We start from the raw sequence: 20,984 nt of genomic DNA, 5'->3' as shown, positions 1-20,984 counted from the left end.
TTTAATGATAAATTCTATACGACATTTCAGTAAACCATAATACAAAACTATCTCAAATTCAGAAAACAGTGGGAACATTTCCTAATTTGTATCACAAAGCCAGGATTACCCTCATAACAAAAGCTGACAAAGAGATGTTGCAAGAAAAGGAAATGACATACCTTATGAATTTAGATATAAATTTAGATATTGCTTATGAATTTAGATATAAAAATCCTTCATAGAATAGCAAAGAGAATCCAGGTATATATAAAGATGGATAACACACCTTGACTAAGTAGAGTTGTATTAGAAATGCAACCTTGTTTTAACATTCAAAAATCAATGTTATTCACAGTATTTTCAGAATAAAGGAGAAGAATATATAATCTTCTCAATAAATGGCAAAAAAATTATTCGGTAAAATTTAATATCCCATTCATGATAAAAGCTCCCAGAAAACTAGGAAGAGAAGAGAACTTCTTCATGGTGATAAGAGCAGTTAACATCATACTTCATGATGAAACAATAAAAATTTTTCCCTTAAGACTGGGAATGAGGCAGGATAATCTCCCTTGCCACTTTATTAAACATTGTAATTCTTTCCCAGTTCAATAAGTCAAAAGACAAAAAGGCATGATAATTATAAAGGAAAAAGTAAAACTTTTTGGGGCGCTGGGGGGAGACCTTATGGTTATGTAGGTAGAAAATCCTAAAAGAAAGAAAGAAAGAAAGAAAGAAAGAAAGAAAGAAAGAAAGAGGAAAAAAAGTAAGATAAATTCTGCCAGACCACAGGATGTAATATCAACATATACATAACATTTGTGTTTCTCATATTCAACATATTCATCTTTCAACTGGAAGATGAAATGAATGAAAACTAATTTCATTTATAATAGTTTCCAAAATATCAGATACCTCTAAAAATAATGGGCAATCCCTCTACTCTGAAAGTGGTAGATAAACTAGAGAGGACCAAAATAAATGGAAGGATAGGTCTTGTTCATGAACTGATAGACTAAATATTATTAAAATGTCAATTCTCCCCTAACTGACCTATAAAGCCAACTATATCCCAACAAAACCAAATCGACAACTGGAATCTAAAATTTATAAAGAAATGCAAAGAAAAAAGGAGCCCGAAAAACCTCTTAAAGAAGAAGTTAGAGGACCTACCCTACCTGATGTTAGGATTTGTTATAAGGTGGCAATAACAAAGAGAGCAGTGTGGCACTGACTTAAAGATAGACATATGGATGAATAGAACACAATGGTCAATAGAGATTTGACCAAGGTGGCAAGGTAACTTAATGGGAAAGGACAATTTGTCGTAACCAATGGTGCTGAGACAGCTGAAGATCCATCTGGACAAAAATGAACCTCGACCTCAGTCTCCCATCACAAATAACACTCCATCAATTCAGATTATAGACCTATATGAAAACGTTACAATCATAAAACTTCCGGAAGAAAGCACCAGAGAAAATCTTTGTTTTTGCACAGGCCAAGATTTCAACCTATTCAAGATTTCAACATATAACCATGAAGGGAAAATCATAAAAGGACCTCATCAAAATTAAGAATGTTCTGCTCTTTGAAAGATTTCACTGAGAAAATGGAAGCACAACTCAGGTCCTGGGAGGAGTTATTTCCAATATCTGACACAGTCTCCATATCCAGAAAATCTACATGTATGTACAAATATTTACAACGACATATAGTTACAATTCAATAAAAAGAAGACAAAACAACCCAATTTTTAAAAATGGATACAGATTTGAAAAAACACTTATCCCAATGGCCCATAAGTGCAAGAAAAAATTTCAACACTATTACTCTGAGGAAAATGAGAATTAAAACTATTAATAAGATCCTATTTTGTATCTATCAGGATGGTTAAAATCAGAAAGATTCACTACCAATTCTTGGCCAGGATGTGGGAGAAACCATCCACACAGGATTACTACTGTGAGGAGTAAGTAATTGCCTAAGGTCTTAGAAACATTTGCTGTACCTGATAAGCACTGTAAAATCATTAGCTATTATTACTATTTATGGTCTGGACATCTTTGCACAGCTATCACACTGAAAACAGTAGTCATCAGAGAATATTTAGGATGCATTTTTAAAAGCTTTCTATCAAAAAATATAGCCACTATAAGGAAACGCACAGTTCATTTCATTTCTGCCAATTTTAAAATATGGATATTCACACCAACTCAGACTTCAGGCAAAGCTTTAAGGAACCAATCATTTTAAACCATATTCTTAAAAGGTATTATTTAAGGGGAATGTGTTCTTTATAAAACCTCTGAAAATGTATTTCTTCAACACATATTTCTTGAGTGCTTACTCTAATGTGCTCACCTTAAAGCAAAATGTTGCACTAATTAATGAATAGTGTCTATAGGTATGAGTAAAAATAATCAAGGTTCCGAAGACAGTAGCTATGGGTTTACTCCCACAGACTAAACAAGGAGAGCTGAAGGAAAGCCTGTGGGATGGAAACAGGGGCAATCTGAGGGTTAATTAACCTCAGACTCTCTGGGAAGGTAAACCCATTTCTTCCCCTTGCAGAATCACTGTGGTCCTAAGACATCCTACTGAGAGATGAGCCTAATCCTTCGTGTCCTCAGGAAAAAAAAAATGCTCCAACTACTGGCCTAAATTACAAACTAAATTACATCCTGAAGGACTCCATCTCGTACGTTCCCCTGCTTTCAGTCAATTATTTGGCTTTAAAGAACTACTACACAATTTTGCAACCCAAGAGGAAGCAAGGAAAACCCAAATACCATGATCTTGATCTGGCGCCTCCAGATGATAGCCATATCCCAGCAGTGTGCGCACGGCCTCGCGGAGGCTGTCCTTGTTGGACTTCTTGGTGCGGTCATCTAGAAGGGTGTAGGGAACCAGGCGAGGGTTTCTTCTGTTCTTTACATCCTACGGGAAGAGAAAAGGTGTTGGCCATCAAAGCGGTGCTGAAGCGATCATTTTGGAAATGAGACAGCCACCAGATACAACAGAAATGTGAAGTCCCTGAGTTCAAAGCTGCCTCTCCCCCACCTTCTTTGTCTTCTCAGGTAAGTTACTGAACCACCATCAATACAAAAGATTCAATCCAATGAATAACTGCGTCCATTCAAAGCAGTAACACAAAGTAAAAACAGCGGTAAAAAAAGCCGACTGGAAGGATCTCTGTAACCATCTTTCATCTGCCGGGGTCACAGGGCAATGGGCTAATTTGGGGCACACAGCATTTCCTTGCACAGTTGACTGATAAGTCTTTGTTCCAAGAAGAGTCAAATGATCACTGGTCACCTCTCAGTGACATCGGTCTACAAACAACATAAGGCTGTGGTCCCTTTCTCAGAAAAATTCAGTGTGATATAGGCAGCCATTCTATGAACTCAACTAGCTTGAAAAATATGCACTCAAGTGACTCCATTAACCTGTGAGACCAGTTAATAACAGAAATACCGAAAGAACTACAAAACTCACAATTTGGCTGTTACAAAAGAGGCTCCAAGTTGAAAAATGTGATGAAACCGGTATCAGCAAAGCCAGAAAGTGGGCTATCCTACCGTCCTGGCAAAGAAATTACTGCCTTCCATCCACTCACTGAGATTCCGTTGCAGTTTTTGTCAGACTCTCCATATTTCGGGCAGCATACTCAACTCTCACTGTAACCCCAGCACGATGAAGAATTAGGAGGCTGTGGTTCCTCCCAAACCTTCTCGAGAAAAAATGAGTTCTGGGGTGGGTCTGTTGTGGGTGGGTAGGAGCAAGGAAAGCCTTTCCTACTTTCTTCTCTCCTCGCTCTAGCAAATTCGTACCAATACCTGCTCCATTAGGGTCAAGAGCACCTAGGTTGCTTGGTGGGGGGCACCACTCCAAAGCCACCCCCAAAATAAACCAGCAGTGTAAACAGAGCGCCTACACTGCCAGCCCAGCTGTGAGATGCACCACCCAGCACCCCTGTTTTTCAACATGGTTTTTGTCCCCAAACTTTCTACAGAAATTCTGAAGCCTTCAATGAATCATCCTCTCTGGAGATGTCCTGAGATTCTGAGTGTTCACAGGAGCTCCCCAGGGGACTCCACGCGCACTCAGGTTTGAGACCAGCTGTGCTAGAGTCAGACAGAGAAGAGGTAATTCAATGAAGCTGTTTTCAAGGACTTTCAGTATAGGTCTGAACTAGATTACGCTAACAAGAAGGTGATGGAAAATTCAAGACAATGCTCGTTCAAATAATCCAGCAAACATGAGTTATGTCAGTGGGGAATTCGGTGGAGGGAAGGGGTGGGAGCTGGGAGAGGGAATGGGGAAAGGATTTCAATGAGAGCTCTGGCCAGCTCAAACAGAGCCTTAGGCTTGTAGGAGGAAATGCACGAACAGGAAAGAACAACCCTCGAGGAAGAGACGGACATCAGGGAAATCCTGGTTTGTCTGACACCGCCGCCATGTGGCCTTCAAGGCAAGTAAGCCCTCCTTTCGCAGAGAGCCAGTGTGGACCCCTTAGCCCTCTGGGGTGTAAGAATCAGGTTCTCTCTGTCTCTCTGTCTCTCTCTCTCTCACACACACACACACACACACACACAATGCTTAAGCAGATTTAGTGCCGACATTCTCCTCTGTTATAGCCAGCTTAATTCAATATAAACATATATTTTACGAGGCCACTCAAGGCTATTCAAGTTTTCTTTAGCCTTCCCAATGGCAAAAAGTCACCAGCTTAGAAGGATTTGGGAAATTCATTTTTTCAAGTCAACACTGAGGCTGTATATCAAACCACAGTCTAAGCCTATAAGTAAGAATCCATTTTATTCCCGAAAAATTTTTAAGTCACGGCAGCCCCAAAACGAGCTGGCTGGAGGCAACAAGGAACAAGGAAGTGAAGAATTTTTGGCTCTGGAGTCAGAAGCCTTGATCCCAAGCTGTGTCTGCCACCTGCTAGCTGTGCAGCACTGAGCGCAGTGCTGTCAATAAGGCCCCCTGTACACACGTGAACCGGGAATAAAAACCATTCTCCCTGACGTAACTGTTGTTGAGAGTTAAAAAGAATAGATGTAAACGTCTGGGCGTGGCGACTGGCACCTAATATAATAGCAAACTGCTCTCTCTGTGCGTCAGAAGGCAGGCACTGTTATCAGCCTTTCTCAGACAGAAGTTATGTAATGAAGTTAAATCACTTACTGATGAGGAAAACAGTGGCGCAGAGAATTTAAGAATTTAAGTAGCCTTAAATTCTCAGTGGCACAGAGAATTTAAGTAGCCTTCCCAAGGTCACATGGAGACAAGGAGGTAAAGCTAAAATTTGCTCTTCACCCCTCTGCCATGCTTATTCCAATAGGTACTCAATGACAGTCACTCCCACGGGGGCCACCCATGAATGGAGATCCATGGCTCTGAAATCCATAAAGCGCTGAAAACTCAGTTTTTACCAAAGTTTAACAAAAACTCCGTTGGTGGTAAAACATGATCTGAATTGATGCGAGCCTGTTTATAGTCTTTATTTATCCCTCCTGGTATTATCATGCCTACGCTGTGCTGAACAATTAGTAGCAGCATTTTGCCGCCCTGCTGGGAGTGCTAAGTAACACGTAATATGTCACCATATCAACGTCCCAGAAACCCAAAAAAATATCTCGATTCTGAAATTCATCTGGCCGCAGGGGATTCGAATAAGGAATTGTGGACCTCTTTTATTATTATTTTATCCCCACCTTCTCATTATTTCAAAAGTTTCTCCTTAAACACAACCTCAGAGAGACAAATGCCACAAAACTGTCTTATAAATCTGTTTTCGTTAACATTCACTGAGTGCCTCACGGCAACACTCAGAGCTATGGTCATCTGATTTCTTGAGCCGAGCATTGAAGAGGGGCCTTAGTGCATAGGCACATTAAGAAATGTATATGAGTTTTTGGGGCGCCTGGGTGGCTCAGTCGGTTAAGCGGCCGACTTCGGCTCAGGTCACGATCTCGCGGTCCGTGAGTTTGAGCCCCGCGTCAGGCTCTGTGCTGACGGTCAGGGCCTGGAGCCTTTTTCAGATTCTGTGTCTCCCTCTCTCTGACCCTCCCCCGTTCATGCTCTGTCTCTCTCTGTCTCAAAAATAAATAAACATTAAAAAAAATTAAAAAAAAAAAAAGAAATGTATATGAGTTTCAAAATGGTCATTATTTAATCCCTCCTGTTAGGAATCATGCTGATGACCACTTAAGTAAATCTCAGCCCCCACGCCATGAAGCTAAATTCCCACGTACCTGTTGCATGCCGTAAATCGCAGCCCACGTGCCGTAAAGCTCAACACCCACGTACCTGCTGGATGCCGTAAGTCCAGCCCTGCCGGATTCGATCCCGGGCCCACACGTTGTGCGCGTTCTCCGCCAACTTGTCCACCATCGCTTCCTGAGAGGGCGTGAGTTTAATGAAGCTCAGGTCCATCGGGGCAGGCTTATACCCACTTGTCAGCTGGTAACTACAAAGCAAAACAAAAGAGATTATGTAATTGGCCTTTCAAAAACAAGTCCAGGCTTAGAAATCCCTCTAAGGGTCTTTTTATGGCCCCACCCACTTCTAATGATTCCAGACACCCCACTGGTGACCGCTGGTCGGTCGGTCAGCAACCCTGGAGCCCTTCATGCACGCTAATAACTCATTGGGCACAAAGGCCACGTGATCTTTGTTTTCATTTTTATGTCAATAAAACTAAAATAAAACACCTTACCTATCTCTCAAAGTTGAGAAGGACTTAGTGTTTCTGAGTTCCCAATATTTGAGGCTTTTTTATAGTATTAACGAAAATACTGGTTACCAATGAAAACATGTGATAGATTTCTCTTCCCGTTTATATTTTCTTCAATTTTCAAATGTTATAGTAAATTCATATAGTTATTTAATAAACCTGTGGGTCCTTTCAGATACTAGCTGCTCATTATTGCATAGGGAGATTTTAATGCATTTATGAATTCATTCCCCCTTTTTGACTTCCCTGGTTATATAATTTAGGAAGCCTCTGGATAAGACAGAGAGTAGGAAATCCCAGGTGCATAATCATCTAAAATATTAGGAAGGCCTGGATTTTAGGGAATTCTTATCAGAGACTACTTCCATACTCTGAAATGGAAAGAAAGTACTAAAACGAGCATAAGTTTTCATGTTTCAGAAGAAATATAAAATTGAAAATATAAAAATTTAAACATGCACGTATTAGGGCAATAATACTGCCCTACTTCTCTGTACAAACACACACACAGCTGCCTCATTCTCTTTTTTAACTACTGAGATTTGAACAAAGCCTATTTTATAGCTGCCTCCCTGCCATTCTTCTGTCATTGTTCTATTCCCTATAATCAACTATGCCTTGAGGTCAAGATCTGTTTCTAATCCATTTTTCTAACTGTCTTTATACTTGAAACAGGGCATGGCAGATAAGCAGCCTTTTGAAGATCTGTAGTGTTTGCAAGAATTAACTTTATATACTGAATATAAAGTACATGCATCATTTTTATTTAATGTTTGTGTACCTTTGAGAGGGAGACACAGAGCATGAGTGGGGAGGGGCAGAGACAGAGGAGACACAGAATCGGAAGCAGGCTCCAGGATCTGAGCTGTCAGCACAGAGCCCCATGCCGGGCTCAAACCCATGAACTGCAAGATCATGACCTGAGCCAAAGTTGGATGCTTAACAGACCGAGGCACCCAGGCACCCCAGTACATGCGGCTTCATCTCAAAGATTCTCCTTTGTACAAAGAAAACCAGCTAACTATACCAAGTTAAAAAAAAAATTATTAGAACATGAGAAAATGCTCTTTGAGATAAAACTATGTTGTCGTTTTTCTTTTAAGTATTCTGGGCTATGGCTCTCAGAATTAGCAGGCAACCTTCTTTGGAGCAGAGAGTTTGACTGCCGTATTCCTCACTATCTGTCAAACGGAGAATAGTACCAGATACATGGTAAGCATTCAATAAAAATATGTTGAATGAATTGATGTGTTACAGCAATAAATAATTTTAAGGTTGAATACAGTTGACTTTGCCTTAGTTACTTCTATTTCCTTAGGAGACCTCTAGTATTTTATAAGTCATTTATCTATAGACAAAAGTATGAGAAATATTTTGTTTTGTTTTGTTTAAGTGGATTAGATTGTTCTGGCAATTGTTACAGTTAAGGTTAATTCCTGCCTTATGTCATTCAATTTATAGTCACAAGCTATAATTATAGACAAGAAATTTCATTCTGTTTTAAATCAGCACTCTGCAGGTTTGGGTAATTAACAATATTTTTTTTTCCTGTCTTTTTTTTATATAAAGAAATCACATGGGATTTTTTAACCACTCATACAAATCATTGTGTGTTATAGAATTCTGGTTATAAATAGATAAATCTGTAAACTAGAAGCACAGTCTACATACAAGTTCTTTTTTCAGAAAATATGTGCATTTAAAGATTTTCTCTACACTCAACGAGGGGCTTGCACTCACAACCCTGAGATCCACAGTCACATGCTCGTCTGACTGAGCCAGCCAGGTGCCACTCATTCAAAAAATATTTTCTTCAAGAAAGAGCTCCTAATAGATTTCCAACGTACCAACAGATGATCAAGCTAACGGAGTTTATTTTCCAAGTGCCAACATATGATCAAGCTAGCACAGTTTAATTTCCAAGTTTAACATGACTAGCTGGAGGCAGTGTTAGAATCAGTGATCAAGAACTCAGTCTTCTCTATCGCCCCGTCTTCCCACCTCTGCTTGACACCCTCCTCCTGGCTTCCCCACCATCGCCCAGCAGGAGGTAGCATAACAGCACACAAGTCTTTCTCCTCCCATTTTGTAATGGCCCTGAGACCTCCTAACTGTCAGACAGGAGACATACCGGATACAGTTTGGAAACTAATCTATGAAAAATCGATTAGAGCCTAAGCCATCTTAATGAGGGGTATGTGCATGTGAAGTGAAAAAAATCCTTCCCCTGACAACCAATTCTAATGGTAGGCTTTCCAGCAATATCTCATACGGAATGCGGAGGGATGTTTGAAGGGTGGAAGATGGGAAGGAGGTCCTTCCATATCAAAAATTATAGATAAATTCTACTAATGTATAAAGCTGGCTAATATGTGACATAAGCATTTCTCTTTATCTTCTAAAATTTCCTCTTCCTACATGGAATATCTACTAGACTGGCTTCAATCTGTGATCATAATGAAAACCCTTGGAGATGTATTTGCATCTGTTGATTTAACATGGCACAATAATTGGTTTATGCTCATTTTCAGATGTAGACTATAATTTATTTTACTTTTCTTCATAACCCTGTGCAAGAAAGGATTTGAAGCTTCAAGAGATTCTTTTAGAGGCACCTGGATGGCTCAGTCGGTTAGGCATCCGACTTTGGCTCAGGTCATGATCTCGCGATACCTGACTCTCTATGTGGAGCCTGCTTCAGATTCTCTGTCTGTCTCTCTCTCCCTCTGCCCTTCCTGTGCATGCTTTCTCTCTTAAAAATAAATAAACATTAAAAAATAATAATAAAGTGATTCTTTTAAATGGCTAATAATCCCATCCAAATTAAAGTTACTGACTCCCATTCCCCCTGACCCTTATTTCCATACTGTTGTACTTCAAATCACCTATAGTAAAAATAAATACAGATATTTTTGAAATTCACAGACTTAACAAAAATGGTGACATCATGAATGCTTAACCAATATGAATTAGTAGTATCACAATGATTTTTAAAACAATTTTCGTTTGGAGTACATGTTGAGAAAGTAAGAATCGAATCATTATATAAAAATAGGATTGTTTTTAAAGGAGCATAAGTGAACTTTGGTAAATACTGTCCATTTCACCTTATTAATGTAATTTTAGTAGGTACATAAAGATAAACCAACTGCTTATATGAAATATTCTCTTCTTGTGGTTGAAAAAGAACAAAAAGCAAAGCTTTTCCTGTACTGCATGTAAACTGGAAACTAAGTGGTTTCAAGTAAAGTTTCAGATTAATTTCCAGAAATTTAAAAGAAAGAAAGGAAAGAAAGATTACCATTATAATTCTTGGGGAGTAGAATTTCATAGCTCAAATAATAGGGAAAAGTTGTATCAATAGTAATTCTATTAATTCAAAATACATCATCATATGCATCAAATACAAAATATCTCATGTTAAAGATGTTGATGTGTTACATTCTCCCTTTTTGACCTTCTGCCAGCATCAGTCAATAGATCTCTTTCTCCTGCAGTCTGGTTAGTAGGTATCGTTTTACTTCCTTTACTTTTATATGCAAAGTCCCTGTTCCATCAATCATCCTGAAATGCAGCCGATGAGGAATATATATGGAATTAAATAAATACATTCAATATACTGACCTTCCAAGGTATCAAAATTCTTTTGTAGTTATTATCTCTCAGTTAATTTATTTTGACGTGGCATAAAATCCAGTAATTTAAAAAAAAAAAAAAAACAGTGAGATTAATAAACTACGTGTATAGGGCTTCAGTTTCTTTTCTAAAACACCCCTGTGCCTGGAGAAATAAAACAAAATGAAACAAAACTGGCAAACTGCCAGTGTCATCTGCACCAAATTATCGAAGATGTAAACAAAAAATGATAGCACTTGACCCCGCTGATGAGTTGTCATGTGAAGTAGCAATTTCACTTTGGGCTTCATTCCCACCTGACCCGCATTTTTCTGAAGCAGGTATTCTAAATGAGCCTCTGAATAAAGTGCTCAGTATAATATCACTAAAGGGGCAATTATTAAAGTGGTGGCATCAAAAACATGGCAGAATTCCAAAAACACTAAAGAGAAAAACCTTTTCTTTTTTTTTTTTTTTTTTTTTTTCTAGCCTCTCCCACCTCTCAAGCTTCCTTGTTTAGGATGAATCAGGTTAAATGAAGCTTGGAAGTCATTATGCTGTGAAAGATGTGCAGTAAACATGAAAAGATTATGTCCAAGTTCAGTGGATGTGAGGTGTAAATTTCAAAACCAAATCCGCCCTTCAAGTACCTTGGAACAAATGGGAAAATCTCAGATGACTGCACATCAGAGATATTCAGGACAAGTTTTTGCTGGAAGCACATCTACTAAAAATGCATCCTGGGCTGACATTTTCACAGAAAGAACAGAAAGAGAATTCAAAACTCCTCCAGAGCACAAATACAGGAGAATTAATTTCAATGTACAAATTAGGAGGGAAATGGACAAGGGATATGTTTCTTCTTTTACTTCACTTCTTTGTTTTTAAGTAAAGGTAATATGATGAAGTGCCCTGGAGACCTGCCCCCACCACCCAACTCCCTTTTATCAATTTCTTTTTACTCCAAGGCCTTCCCCTACCCCAAAGCCTCTTTGAAACAAAACCACAAGGTATCCAGTGCCCCAAGAAGGGGTCATCTCAAGAGAGAGACCAAAGAAAGCCATTCTTGGTTTGGATTTTTAAAATAGACTTTGAAAATTCACTGCAGAGGCCATAGTCTTTTAGATAAAGGCCTTCTGACAGTAAAAGTTAGGTTTTTGAGTATCAAAAGAGCAAGGCCCAGATGCCTTGGGACAGAAGGAAGACCAGATAAAGACTTCTTATGCCCTGCCCAAATAGGTTCCACAGAGCCTAGAAGAACAGGAGGATTTAGAGGGAAGCCAGAGTTCTCCAACCCCCACCCAGGAAGAGACCAGGTAGATCCCGCGGCCAAAGTGAACTTCTGTCTTGTTCCCAGAGCGTACCAAGGATAATGGCCAGGTCCTAGAATCTCCCACACCCAAGCCCTTCATCGTGCAGCACGACTACAGAAAAACAGATATGGCAGCCAGCCAAGTCTCCCACCTCCCTCCACCAACCGACTGCAGTCCCCAAGTTGCCAGAGAGAATATTCTCAGGTTTCTAGCAATGAAGAGGCAAAAAGAAGAGCAGTGACCTGGAGGACTCACAGAAATGAGAAGGAGAAACCCACTGTGTGGACTCATTACCAAGACCAGTGCAGAAAACAGGCACCCCATAAGATGCCAGCAGAGGTGAATGAAGACAAAAGACAAAGACACTCAGACCAAACTCGAGTCAGGCTCCTCTGAATCCTCTTTCTGTCTAGGACTCTGACCTTGGGCTCTGTCATGTTCCAATTAGTTCCATTTTAGCAAGAATCCTACTGATCAATCAGTTTAAGGAAAATCCTCCAACCTTCCTATCGGATGGCATCCCTCATCCCCTACCTTGTTACCCCATCACCTGGTCTGCCTTCAGCAAGAAGCCTATCAAGTTCATCTTGCAGGATCCCCCTTCTTGATGTGTCTTCCTAAGTAATTTTCTATCTACTGACCTGCAGCCCTGCTGCTCCTTGGTTATAAATCCCCACTTATCACTGTTGTATTCAGAATGGAGTCCAGTTACATACATAGGTCTCTCTTCCCTATTTGCAAAAGTTCCTGAATACAATTTGCCTTTATGGCTTTAACTCCTGTCCAGCTCTGGTTTTCTTTGACATAAATCAGTCCTGGCAGCACAGTCAAATGAGGTGGACGACAGATCCAGTGTTCGCTCCCCATTGGGTGAGTGTCCTAAACACAGGTGGTCCTGGGAGCAAGAGGAGGGTAGACCTTCAATTCAGATTCAACAACGAATATTCATTTGGTGGTAGAATGTTTTAGGCCCTATTCCAGGAACTAATGATAGATCACTGAACAATATGGACAAAAAAGTCTATAGGAATTATATTCGGATGCAAGTAGGCAGGAAACAAAGTGTAAAACGATAGTATGTTAGAAGATGTAAGTGCTATGGGGAAAAATAAAGTAGAAGAGGGGACATGGGGAAAAGTACAATTTTACATAGGGAACTATTTTATCTTTTTTAAGATGTCAAGAAAAACCACTTTGAGAATATGACCTTTCAATCAAAAATTTAAAGGTGAGAATAAACACAGAAAACAATGATTTTAACAGAGTTTTCCCTGAAAAGACTAGGATTAAGTTTCTAATACTAAGCTTCATTCTGGTGCAAGGCCCATTGGGCTTGAATGCAAGATTAAACCTGATCAGAGAAAATAAAGAACATTGCACGCTAGTGCATTTTTTAATTTGTGGTTTGTGAAATTGACTCCTTACACAGAAAAGAAGTCTATAAACCGGTTTTGTTTTTTCGGGACCACAGTGCCTCACCATTACAGAAAAAATCCAATGGTATTTGTAACACTGCCTTTCACTTAAGTAACTATTTACACAAACTGAATTTGGTACATGTACTATGTCATGGGTCCACACATTCAGCATCCAAGCCTTCATCTCAAAACGTCATTTGTATCTATATATATGCATTCTTAGCCTTAGGTTATCATTCTTAGCCTTTTATGCGGCTCAATATGCCTGAGACACCACTTACCCCTCCATTTCCCATCACCACCAGGGGCTTCATTAGCATTAGTGGTAAGAAGGTAGTAGGGTATGGAGGGGATTTGTCACTGGATTTAAAGACCTCTCAGACAATCTAAACACTACCAATTCATAATTCAACATTACCTATTATTCCCAGTGATACAGTCAGACAACCAGTTCCTGGTCCTATGTTCTGTGCTGATTTATTAACACACATGAGTGCTAAAGAAAAGTTTTAATAAATGGCATTGGTATTTAGACAAGGATTTTCTTTTCACTTAAACCTATAGTTTTGGGGGCACCTGGGTAGCTCAGTCAGTTAAGCATCCGACTTAGGCTCAGGTCATGATCCTATGGTTCATGAGTTTGAGCCCCACATCGGGCTCTGTGCTGACAGCTCAGAGCCTGGAGCCTGCTTCAGATTCTGTCTCCCTCTCTCTGTGTCCCTCTCCCACTCCCACTCTGTCACTCTCTCTCTTTCTATAAAAAAAAGTTTAAAAATTTTTAAATAAATATAAAGTAAACCTATAGTTTTGCTTCTAAATCTCAATTACTCGGGCATATTAGAAATCGGCAATCATAAACTCTCCGAGTGGATTACTTCTACTGTGTTTTTTCTTTATTCCTACAGTAAATGGACTCTATGTTCATCAAACTATGCAGTGGGTCCAGAGCTTCACTTTACAATAAATGTACAAAGATTTGTGAATTTAAGAATTGACGATAATATAATGTGTTACACTCTTCAGCTGTCTGCTTGTTTGTTCTGCGGAGGAATAAGGAGAAAGGGAGAAAAGAACTACCATGAATCACACATTCTACAGAAGTCCTTAAGGATTTTTAGTGAAATGGTGTGTATTATGTATCAGAAAACACTCACACTCAAATGGCCTATTTTCGAAGAGGAAATGTAGCATGTAATGCAAATGACACTTGAGTCTGTGTGCATCCTTAAATCTGAAATGGGTCTCTTGTAGGCAGCCTGTAGGAGTTACGTTTGTCCCCATTCAGCCACTCTGTGCCTTTTGATGGGTAAATTCAATCAATGTACATTTAGAGTAATTATTGATATGTAAGGACTTACTAATGCCATCTTATTCATTGCCTTCTGATCCTTTTGCATTTCCATTGTTTCCCGCCGCCCCCCCCCACCCCCTGCTCTGTTTATGCCCACTTCTGTAATTGGTTATACTCCACGGAGGTATGTTCTGTTTCCCTTTGTCTTTTGAGGATCCACTCAAGGTCTCTGCTTGGTGGTTACCTTGTGAATTACAATAAAACATCTTACAGATAAAACAGTCCATTTTAGGCTGATAGCAACTTATCTTTGAACACCTAAAAAGGCTCCACCTTTACTCTCCGTTACATATTACTGATGTTATAATTTATCTCCTTTTGTGTCATGTATTTGTTAACAATTTATAGCAGCTATAGTTCTTATTACTCGTCTCCTTTGACTTTCATACCATGGTTGTGTGGTTAACACACCAACCGAATGTAGAGTTACAGTTCTCTAAGTGTGACTGTTCCTTCCCATGACCAGCGTGCTGTGAGCTTTCACACCCTATGTTTCTGGGATAGCGTCTTCCCATTTCGGCACAAAGAATTCCTTTCAGCCTCTCTCGTAACGCCAGTCTAGAGACAGTAAACTCCCTCAGCTTTTGTCTGGGAAAGCCTTTATTTCTCTTTCGTATCTGAAGGATACCTTTGCCATACAGCATATTCCTGGCTGGCAATTTTTATCTTTCAATGCTTTGAATACATCATTCCATGCTCTCCTGGCCTGTCAGAGTTTCTGTTGAGAAATCAGCAAGTAGCCTAATGGGGCTTCCTTTGTCAGTTACCTTCTTTTTTCCTTGGCTTCAAGATTCCTTCTTTATGGTTGATTTTTGAGAGTTTCATCAAGATGTGTCTTGGAAGGGCACCTGAGTGGCTCAGTTGGTTGAGCATCTGACTTCAGCTCAGGTCATGATCTCGCGGTTCGTGGGTTCGAGCCCCGTACCAGACTCTGTGCTCACAGCTCAGAGCCTGGAGCCTGCTTTAGATTCTGTGTCTCCCTCTCTCTGCCCCTCCCCCACTGGTGCTTTGTCTCTCAAAAATGAATAAACGTTAAAAAAAATTTTTTTTAATGTGTCTTGGAGAAGGTCTTTTTACACCCAGATAATAGCACGTGCTATTAGTTTCGTGGACTTGTACATCCAAGTCATGCTCCAGGTTTGGGAAGTTCTTGGCTATTATTTCTTTAAATAAACTCTGTCCCCTTCACCTTCCCTTCTCCTTCTGGAGCCTGATCATTCAGATATTTGCTTTTCTGATAGAATCTGAGAGGTCTTTTAGGCTTTCTTCACTCTTTTTAAACTCAGGTCCCGCTCTTCTTCTAACTATATTAATTCTATGTTCATGTCCTCCAAGCCACGTGTCCTTCTTACCCCTGGACTGCCTTGTGACAGATTTTCTCCTCTGCATTCTTCATCTCATTCCCTGACTTATTCAGGTCTAGTATTTCCCTTTAGTTCTTTTTTAGAATCTCAATTGCCTTGGTAAAGATCTCCTTTTGTTTATTAACGTTACTCCTGATTCCTGATTTCACCGGATTGTCTTTCTGAGTTTCCTCTTAACATGTTGAATTTCTTCACAGCGGTTACTTTAAATTCTTTATCAGATCCTAATACTCTATGCCTTTGAGCTTGGTTACTGGAGAATTATTTTCCTTTTGTGACTCTACACTTCTTGATTTTTCACGTTGCTTATAGGTATACATTTTTGCTTTTGCATTTGAAATTGCCAAGACCCTCTTAACCAGCTCTTGTGTCTTCTCTGGTTCTTAGAGTTGGCCAGGCGGGTAATTAGAAACCTCTTTTTTTGATTTGCAGAGGGGAGTGTTATATTTCAAGTTTATGGTTACTTCCTTGCCCACCATGTGTGGCCTGTTCTCTGAGCATACTCCCTGTCTCCTGGAGTTACCTGGGAACACACACACAAAGCCGGCAGCGGAGTGGGGGAGAAGTATGGGTTTAGCCCTTAGTGAGCTGGGGAGGCCCATGGACCGGGTAGGGAGATGGGGTAGGGCATGTCATTCCCAAAGGCTTCTAGATGGACTTTCTGCTGACCAGATTCAATGTCTGCAAATATTATCTTCCTCTTTCCCCAAATCCTCCCTAAGCTTCCACCCACTAAGCTCCCACATTAGTACACTGGGTGCTGATGGACAGAAATGGGTATCTCAAGCTGCATCTTGCCAGCTGGGGAAGCTGGGTCCTCTCTCACCATCTTCCTCTTTGCCTGTGGGACAGGTCACCTTCACTAGATAAATCAGCCCCAAAAGGCACCTTCTTGGAGGTAGGGCAGTGTCCAGAAAATTTCTCCTACCACTTCACCATGACTAAACTCATTTTCTCCTTTTTCCTTTCTTTTTATTTTAATGTTTATTTATTTTTGAGAGAGAGAGAGAGAGAGAGAGAGAGAGAGGCAGAGAGACAGAGACAGAGCATGAGTAGAGGAGAGGCAGAGAGAGAGGGAGACATAGACTCCAAAGCAGGCTCCAGGGTCTGAGCTGTCAGCACAGAGCCTGACATGGGGCTCGAACTCATGAACTATGAGATCATGACCTGAGCCACAGTTGGACACTTAACCGCTTAACCAACTGAGCCACCCAGACACCCCTCCTTTTCCTTTCTTCTTCAATGGTGTATTGGAATCTCCCTTTCGAAGGGCTAGATTTCTGCAAGCTCTCTGTGGTGGGTGAGTGTCTGCTCAGTTCAGCACTCACCCAATTCCTGCCCAAACAGCCACAAGAGGGATCTGGGCAGTTGCACCTGTTAATCAGGTTCTAAGGTTTCTTTGGGGTCTGTCTGTCTCCTACCATCTGAACTGATGAGTGAGATTCCTGCTGGGTCTCTTGGAGTAAGGTGCAAAATCCGGAAACCTCCACAAAGATGCTCTCGTTTCTGTATGAATGTCTAATTTGTTGATTAAAAGGAGGGATAAGGGGTGCCTGAGTGGCTCAGTCAACTGAGCATCCGACTCTTGATTCTGGCTCAGGTCATGATATCATGGTTCCCGGAATTCACCCCTGCATCGGGCTCTGCACTGACAGTGCTGAGCCTGCTTAGGATTCTCTCTCCCTCTCTCTCTGCTCCTTCCCCACTAGCACTCTCTCTCTTTCTCTCAAATAAACAATAATAATAATAATAATAATGGGATCCATTAATAATCTACAAGGTACTTAAACCCCAAAGTTTTTTTTTTTTTGTTTAAAGATTCAGGAATGAGACACTATAAGCTACTATTACCTGAGATATTCAACATAGCCAATGCAATGAGACAAGAAAAACAGTAGGCGTATTGGAAAGGAAGAAAACAAACTGCCATCAATAACAGGTAATATTATTATTACCTGGAAAACTCCAAGAATCTGCAGAGGTATTTGTTAACAATAAATTTAGTAATATTGCTAGATTGATATCTTTTAAAATATCATTTAGACATCATGTGCAACGACAAAAAGAAAGAAATCCTTAATATCTAAGATAGATGAGACACGTAGGAATAAATCTAACAGAAGAGGAAGAAACTTCTGTAGATGTACACTCAATAAGGGCTGGGGCTTTGTTTATTACAATGCTCCTAGTTTCTAAAATGCCGGGTACAAGCATGACACCAGCAACATGACTCGCCTGATGTTCCTTCTTTTTATCCCCCTTTTAAAAAATTTATTTATTTATTTGTTTGCTTGTTTGTTTGTTTCTTTAAGGAAGAGAGCGTGCAAGCAGGGGAAAGGGGCAAAAGCAGAGAGACAGCACCTTAAGCAGGCTCCAAGCTCAGAGTAGAGCACAACACGGGCTCCATCCCACCACCCTGGGATCACGACCTGAGCAGAAATCAAGAGTCAGATGCTTAACCCACTGAGTCACTCAGGCTTCCCACACTATTTCTATTTTGATTTTGTGTTTATCTGGGGTAACACAAAGCCAGGGTGACTGATGGAGATTACGGGTGGCTGCTTTGCTTTAATCTTCATGATATTACTGAACACATTTCCAGACCTCCTATCTACAATGTGTACCTCCTGGAAACTGAAATTAAGCAAAAATAATAACAGGATATAGCAATCATTTCTTTAACACTTCCTCATTTAATACCCAAATATCCTTATGAAGAAGGTATCATCTGTTAGCAGCTGAGAAAGGTGAGGTTTTGAGAAGTTAAACAGGATCACAGAATAGAGGCTGTAGCCCAGGAGGTAAAATCACCCCTATAGCATTCATAGTCTCAGATTCTCATCGTAAAATGTTGATAATAATGCCAACTTTATAACTATTCCTAAAATATATTCTTTTAGTGGGGCATCTGGGTGTTACAGTCGGTTAAGCATCCAACTTCAGCTCAGGTCATGATCTCACGGTCCATGAGTTTGAGCCCCGCATCGGGCTCTGTGCGGACAGCTCAGAGCCTGGAGCCTGTTTCAGATTCCGTGTCTCCCTCTCCTTCTGCCCCACCTCCACTCCCACTCTTTCTCTCTGTCTCTGAAAAATGAATAAACCTTAAAAAACATTTTAAAAAATATATATTCTTTTAGTAAAAGCCAAGTTAAATTATACGAATATTTTTTGTAGAAAGTAGAAAACCATAGATAAGCAGTTAGGAATATAGGCACAGGTGTATACACGCACACCTACACACAGAGAAAATAACATACTTTTTATAACATACTCCCAAATATTTCCTGAGCTTTATTTCCTTACTGAGGAAGTCACCCAGGTATCCATCAGGAGTTATCTGGATGCTGTCAGAATGGCTAAACTTAACAACTCAGGAAACAACAGATGTGGGTGAGGCTGAGTTGAAAGGGGAACATTTTTGCACTGCTGGTGGGAATATAAACTGGTGCGGCCACTCTGGAAAACAGCATGGAGGTTCCTCAAAAAATTAAAAATAGAGCTACCCTACTACCCAGAAATTGCACTACTTGGTATTTATCCAGAGGATACAAAAATGCTGACTCAAGGGGCATCTGGGTGGCTCAGTCGATTAGGCATCTGACTTCAGCTCAGGTCATGATCTTATAGTTCATGGGCTCGAGCCCCGTGTTGGGCTCTGTGCTGACAGCTCAGAGCCTGGAACCTGCTTCGGATTCTGTGTCTCTCTCTCTGCCCCTCCCTCCCCCGCTTGCACTCTGTCTGTCTGTCTGTCTCTCTCTCTCTCTCTCTCAAAAGCAAATAAACATTAAAGAAAAAAAATTTTAAATGCTAATTCAAAGGGGCACATCACCCCAATGTTTATAGCTATCAACCATAGCTAAATTATGGAAAGAGCTCATATGTCCATCATCTGGTGAATGGTTAAAAACAATGTGTATATATGGTATGTATACAATGGAATATTACTCAGTGATTTAAAAAAATGAAATCTTGCTATTTGCAATAACATGGAAGGAACTAGAGGCTATTATGCTAAGCGAAATAAGTCAGTCAGAGAAAGACAGATACATGATTTTACTCATGTGGAATTTAAGAAGTCAAACAGATGAACATAGGGGAAGGGAAGCCAAAATAATATAAAAACAGGAAGGGGGATAAAACATAAGAGATTCTTAAATACAGAGAATAAACTGAGGGCTGCTGGGTAGGGGGATGGGCTAAATGGGGGATGGGCATTAGGCAGGCACTTGTTGAGATGAGCACTGGGTGTTATATGTAAGTGATGAATCACTAAATTCTACTCCTGAAACTGTTACTACACTATATGATAACTTGGATTTAAATACAATTAAAAAAAGAGTTATTTGTGTGCACTAAATTGATGCATAGGCTAATATTGTTTAGACGTTCAACTTACTTCTTGGGCAGCTTCATTTTTTTCACCTTTTCTTCAGCATGTTCATCTGCTATTCCCACATGACATCCTAATGCCAACAAAGTCCTGGAAAACAAAACCAGAGATGAGCTGTAACAACTCCCTCTCTATGTCTGGAATAACCCAACACAACAGCAGATGGGAATAAGGTAGGACAGTCAACCTTGAAAGCAGAGAAGAAATTGTTAATGCAAAGGAAAAACGCTTATAAAGTATTTAGTTTTGAGTAATGAGTAAGACATTGAAAATTGAAACCTCACAAAAAAACAAGTGAATAGTATGTCTTTCTCCAAACCCCTCCCTGTGGTCCTGTTTCTTTCCCTAAAGGCACTGATTGCTTCCAATTCTTGAATATCCTGCTCTAGTCTGTGCAGTCTCTAACACACACGTATGGGTGTGTGTGTGTGTGTGCGTGTGTATTGTTTCTTTGTTCCCTTTTACACAATGAGTATAGTTCTCTGCAATTTTCTATCTTGACTTTGCACCATAACTTTGATATACGGTTCTTTCATATAAAGCTGCCTTATTTTTCAACAACTTTGAAGTTCTCCATTAGTTGGATGTATCAGAATGTTTTTACCCAGTTCTCTGTTCATACCTAGTCTTTTGTTATTATAAACAATGCCACAATGAATAACCTCATACATTTAGTACATGTACTGTATCCTTCATCTGTAGGTTAAAAATTCCTAGACATGGGACTACTGAGTCACAGGGTATATGCATTTTAAAGATTTATAGGACTCCTGGGTGGCTCAGTCAGTTGAGCATTCAACTGCGGC

At 40.1% G+C, this 20,984-nt stretch overlaps 1 protein-coding gene across 4 annotated transcripts in view; it reads right to left on the bottom strand.

The window, feature by feature from the left end:
• The window catches only part of RYR2 (ryanodine receptor 2), a 755,762-nt gene that overhangs the window by 284,815 nt on the left and 449,963 nt on the right, over positions 1-20,984 (bottom strand). For all 4 annotated transcript variants that reach the window (XM_081790553.1, XM_081790554.1, XM_081790555.1 and 1 more), the window contains exons 25-27: positions 20,185-20,268; positions 6,301-6,460; positions 2,775-2,922 (exon numbers count right to left, since the gene is read on the bottom strand). In XM_081790553.1, the coding sequence (XP_081646679.1) occupies positions 2,775-2,922; positions 6,301-6,460; positions 20,185-20,268 (392 nt within the window). The remainder of the gene's footprint in view (positions 1-2,774; positions 2,923-6,300; positions 6,461-20,184; positions 20,269-20,984) is intronic.

The sequence above is a fragment of the Panthera onca genome, chromosome D2 (assembly GCF_046562875.1).
Source record: "Panthera onca isolate mPanOnc1 chromosome D2, mPanOnc1 haplotype 2, whole genome shotgun sequence".
Classification (NCBI taxonomy): domain Eukaryota; kingdom Metazoa; phylum Chordata; class Mammalia; order Carnivora; family Felidae; genus Panthera; species Panthera onca.
This window is presented reverse-complemented; position numbering and strand designations above follow the sequence as displayed.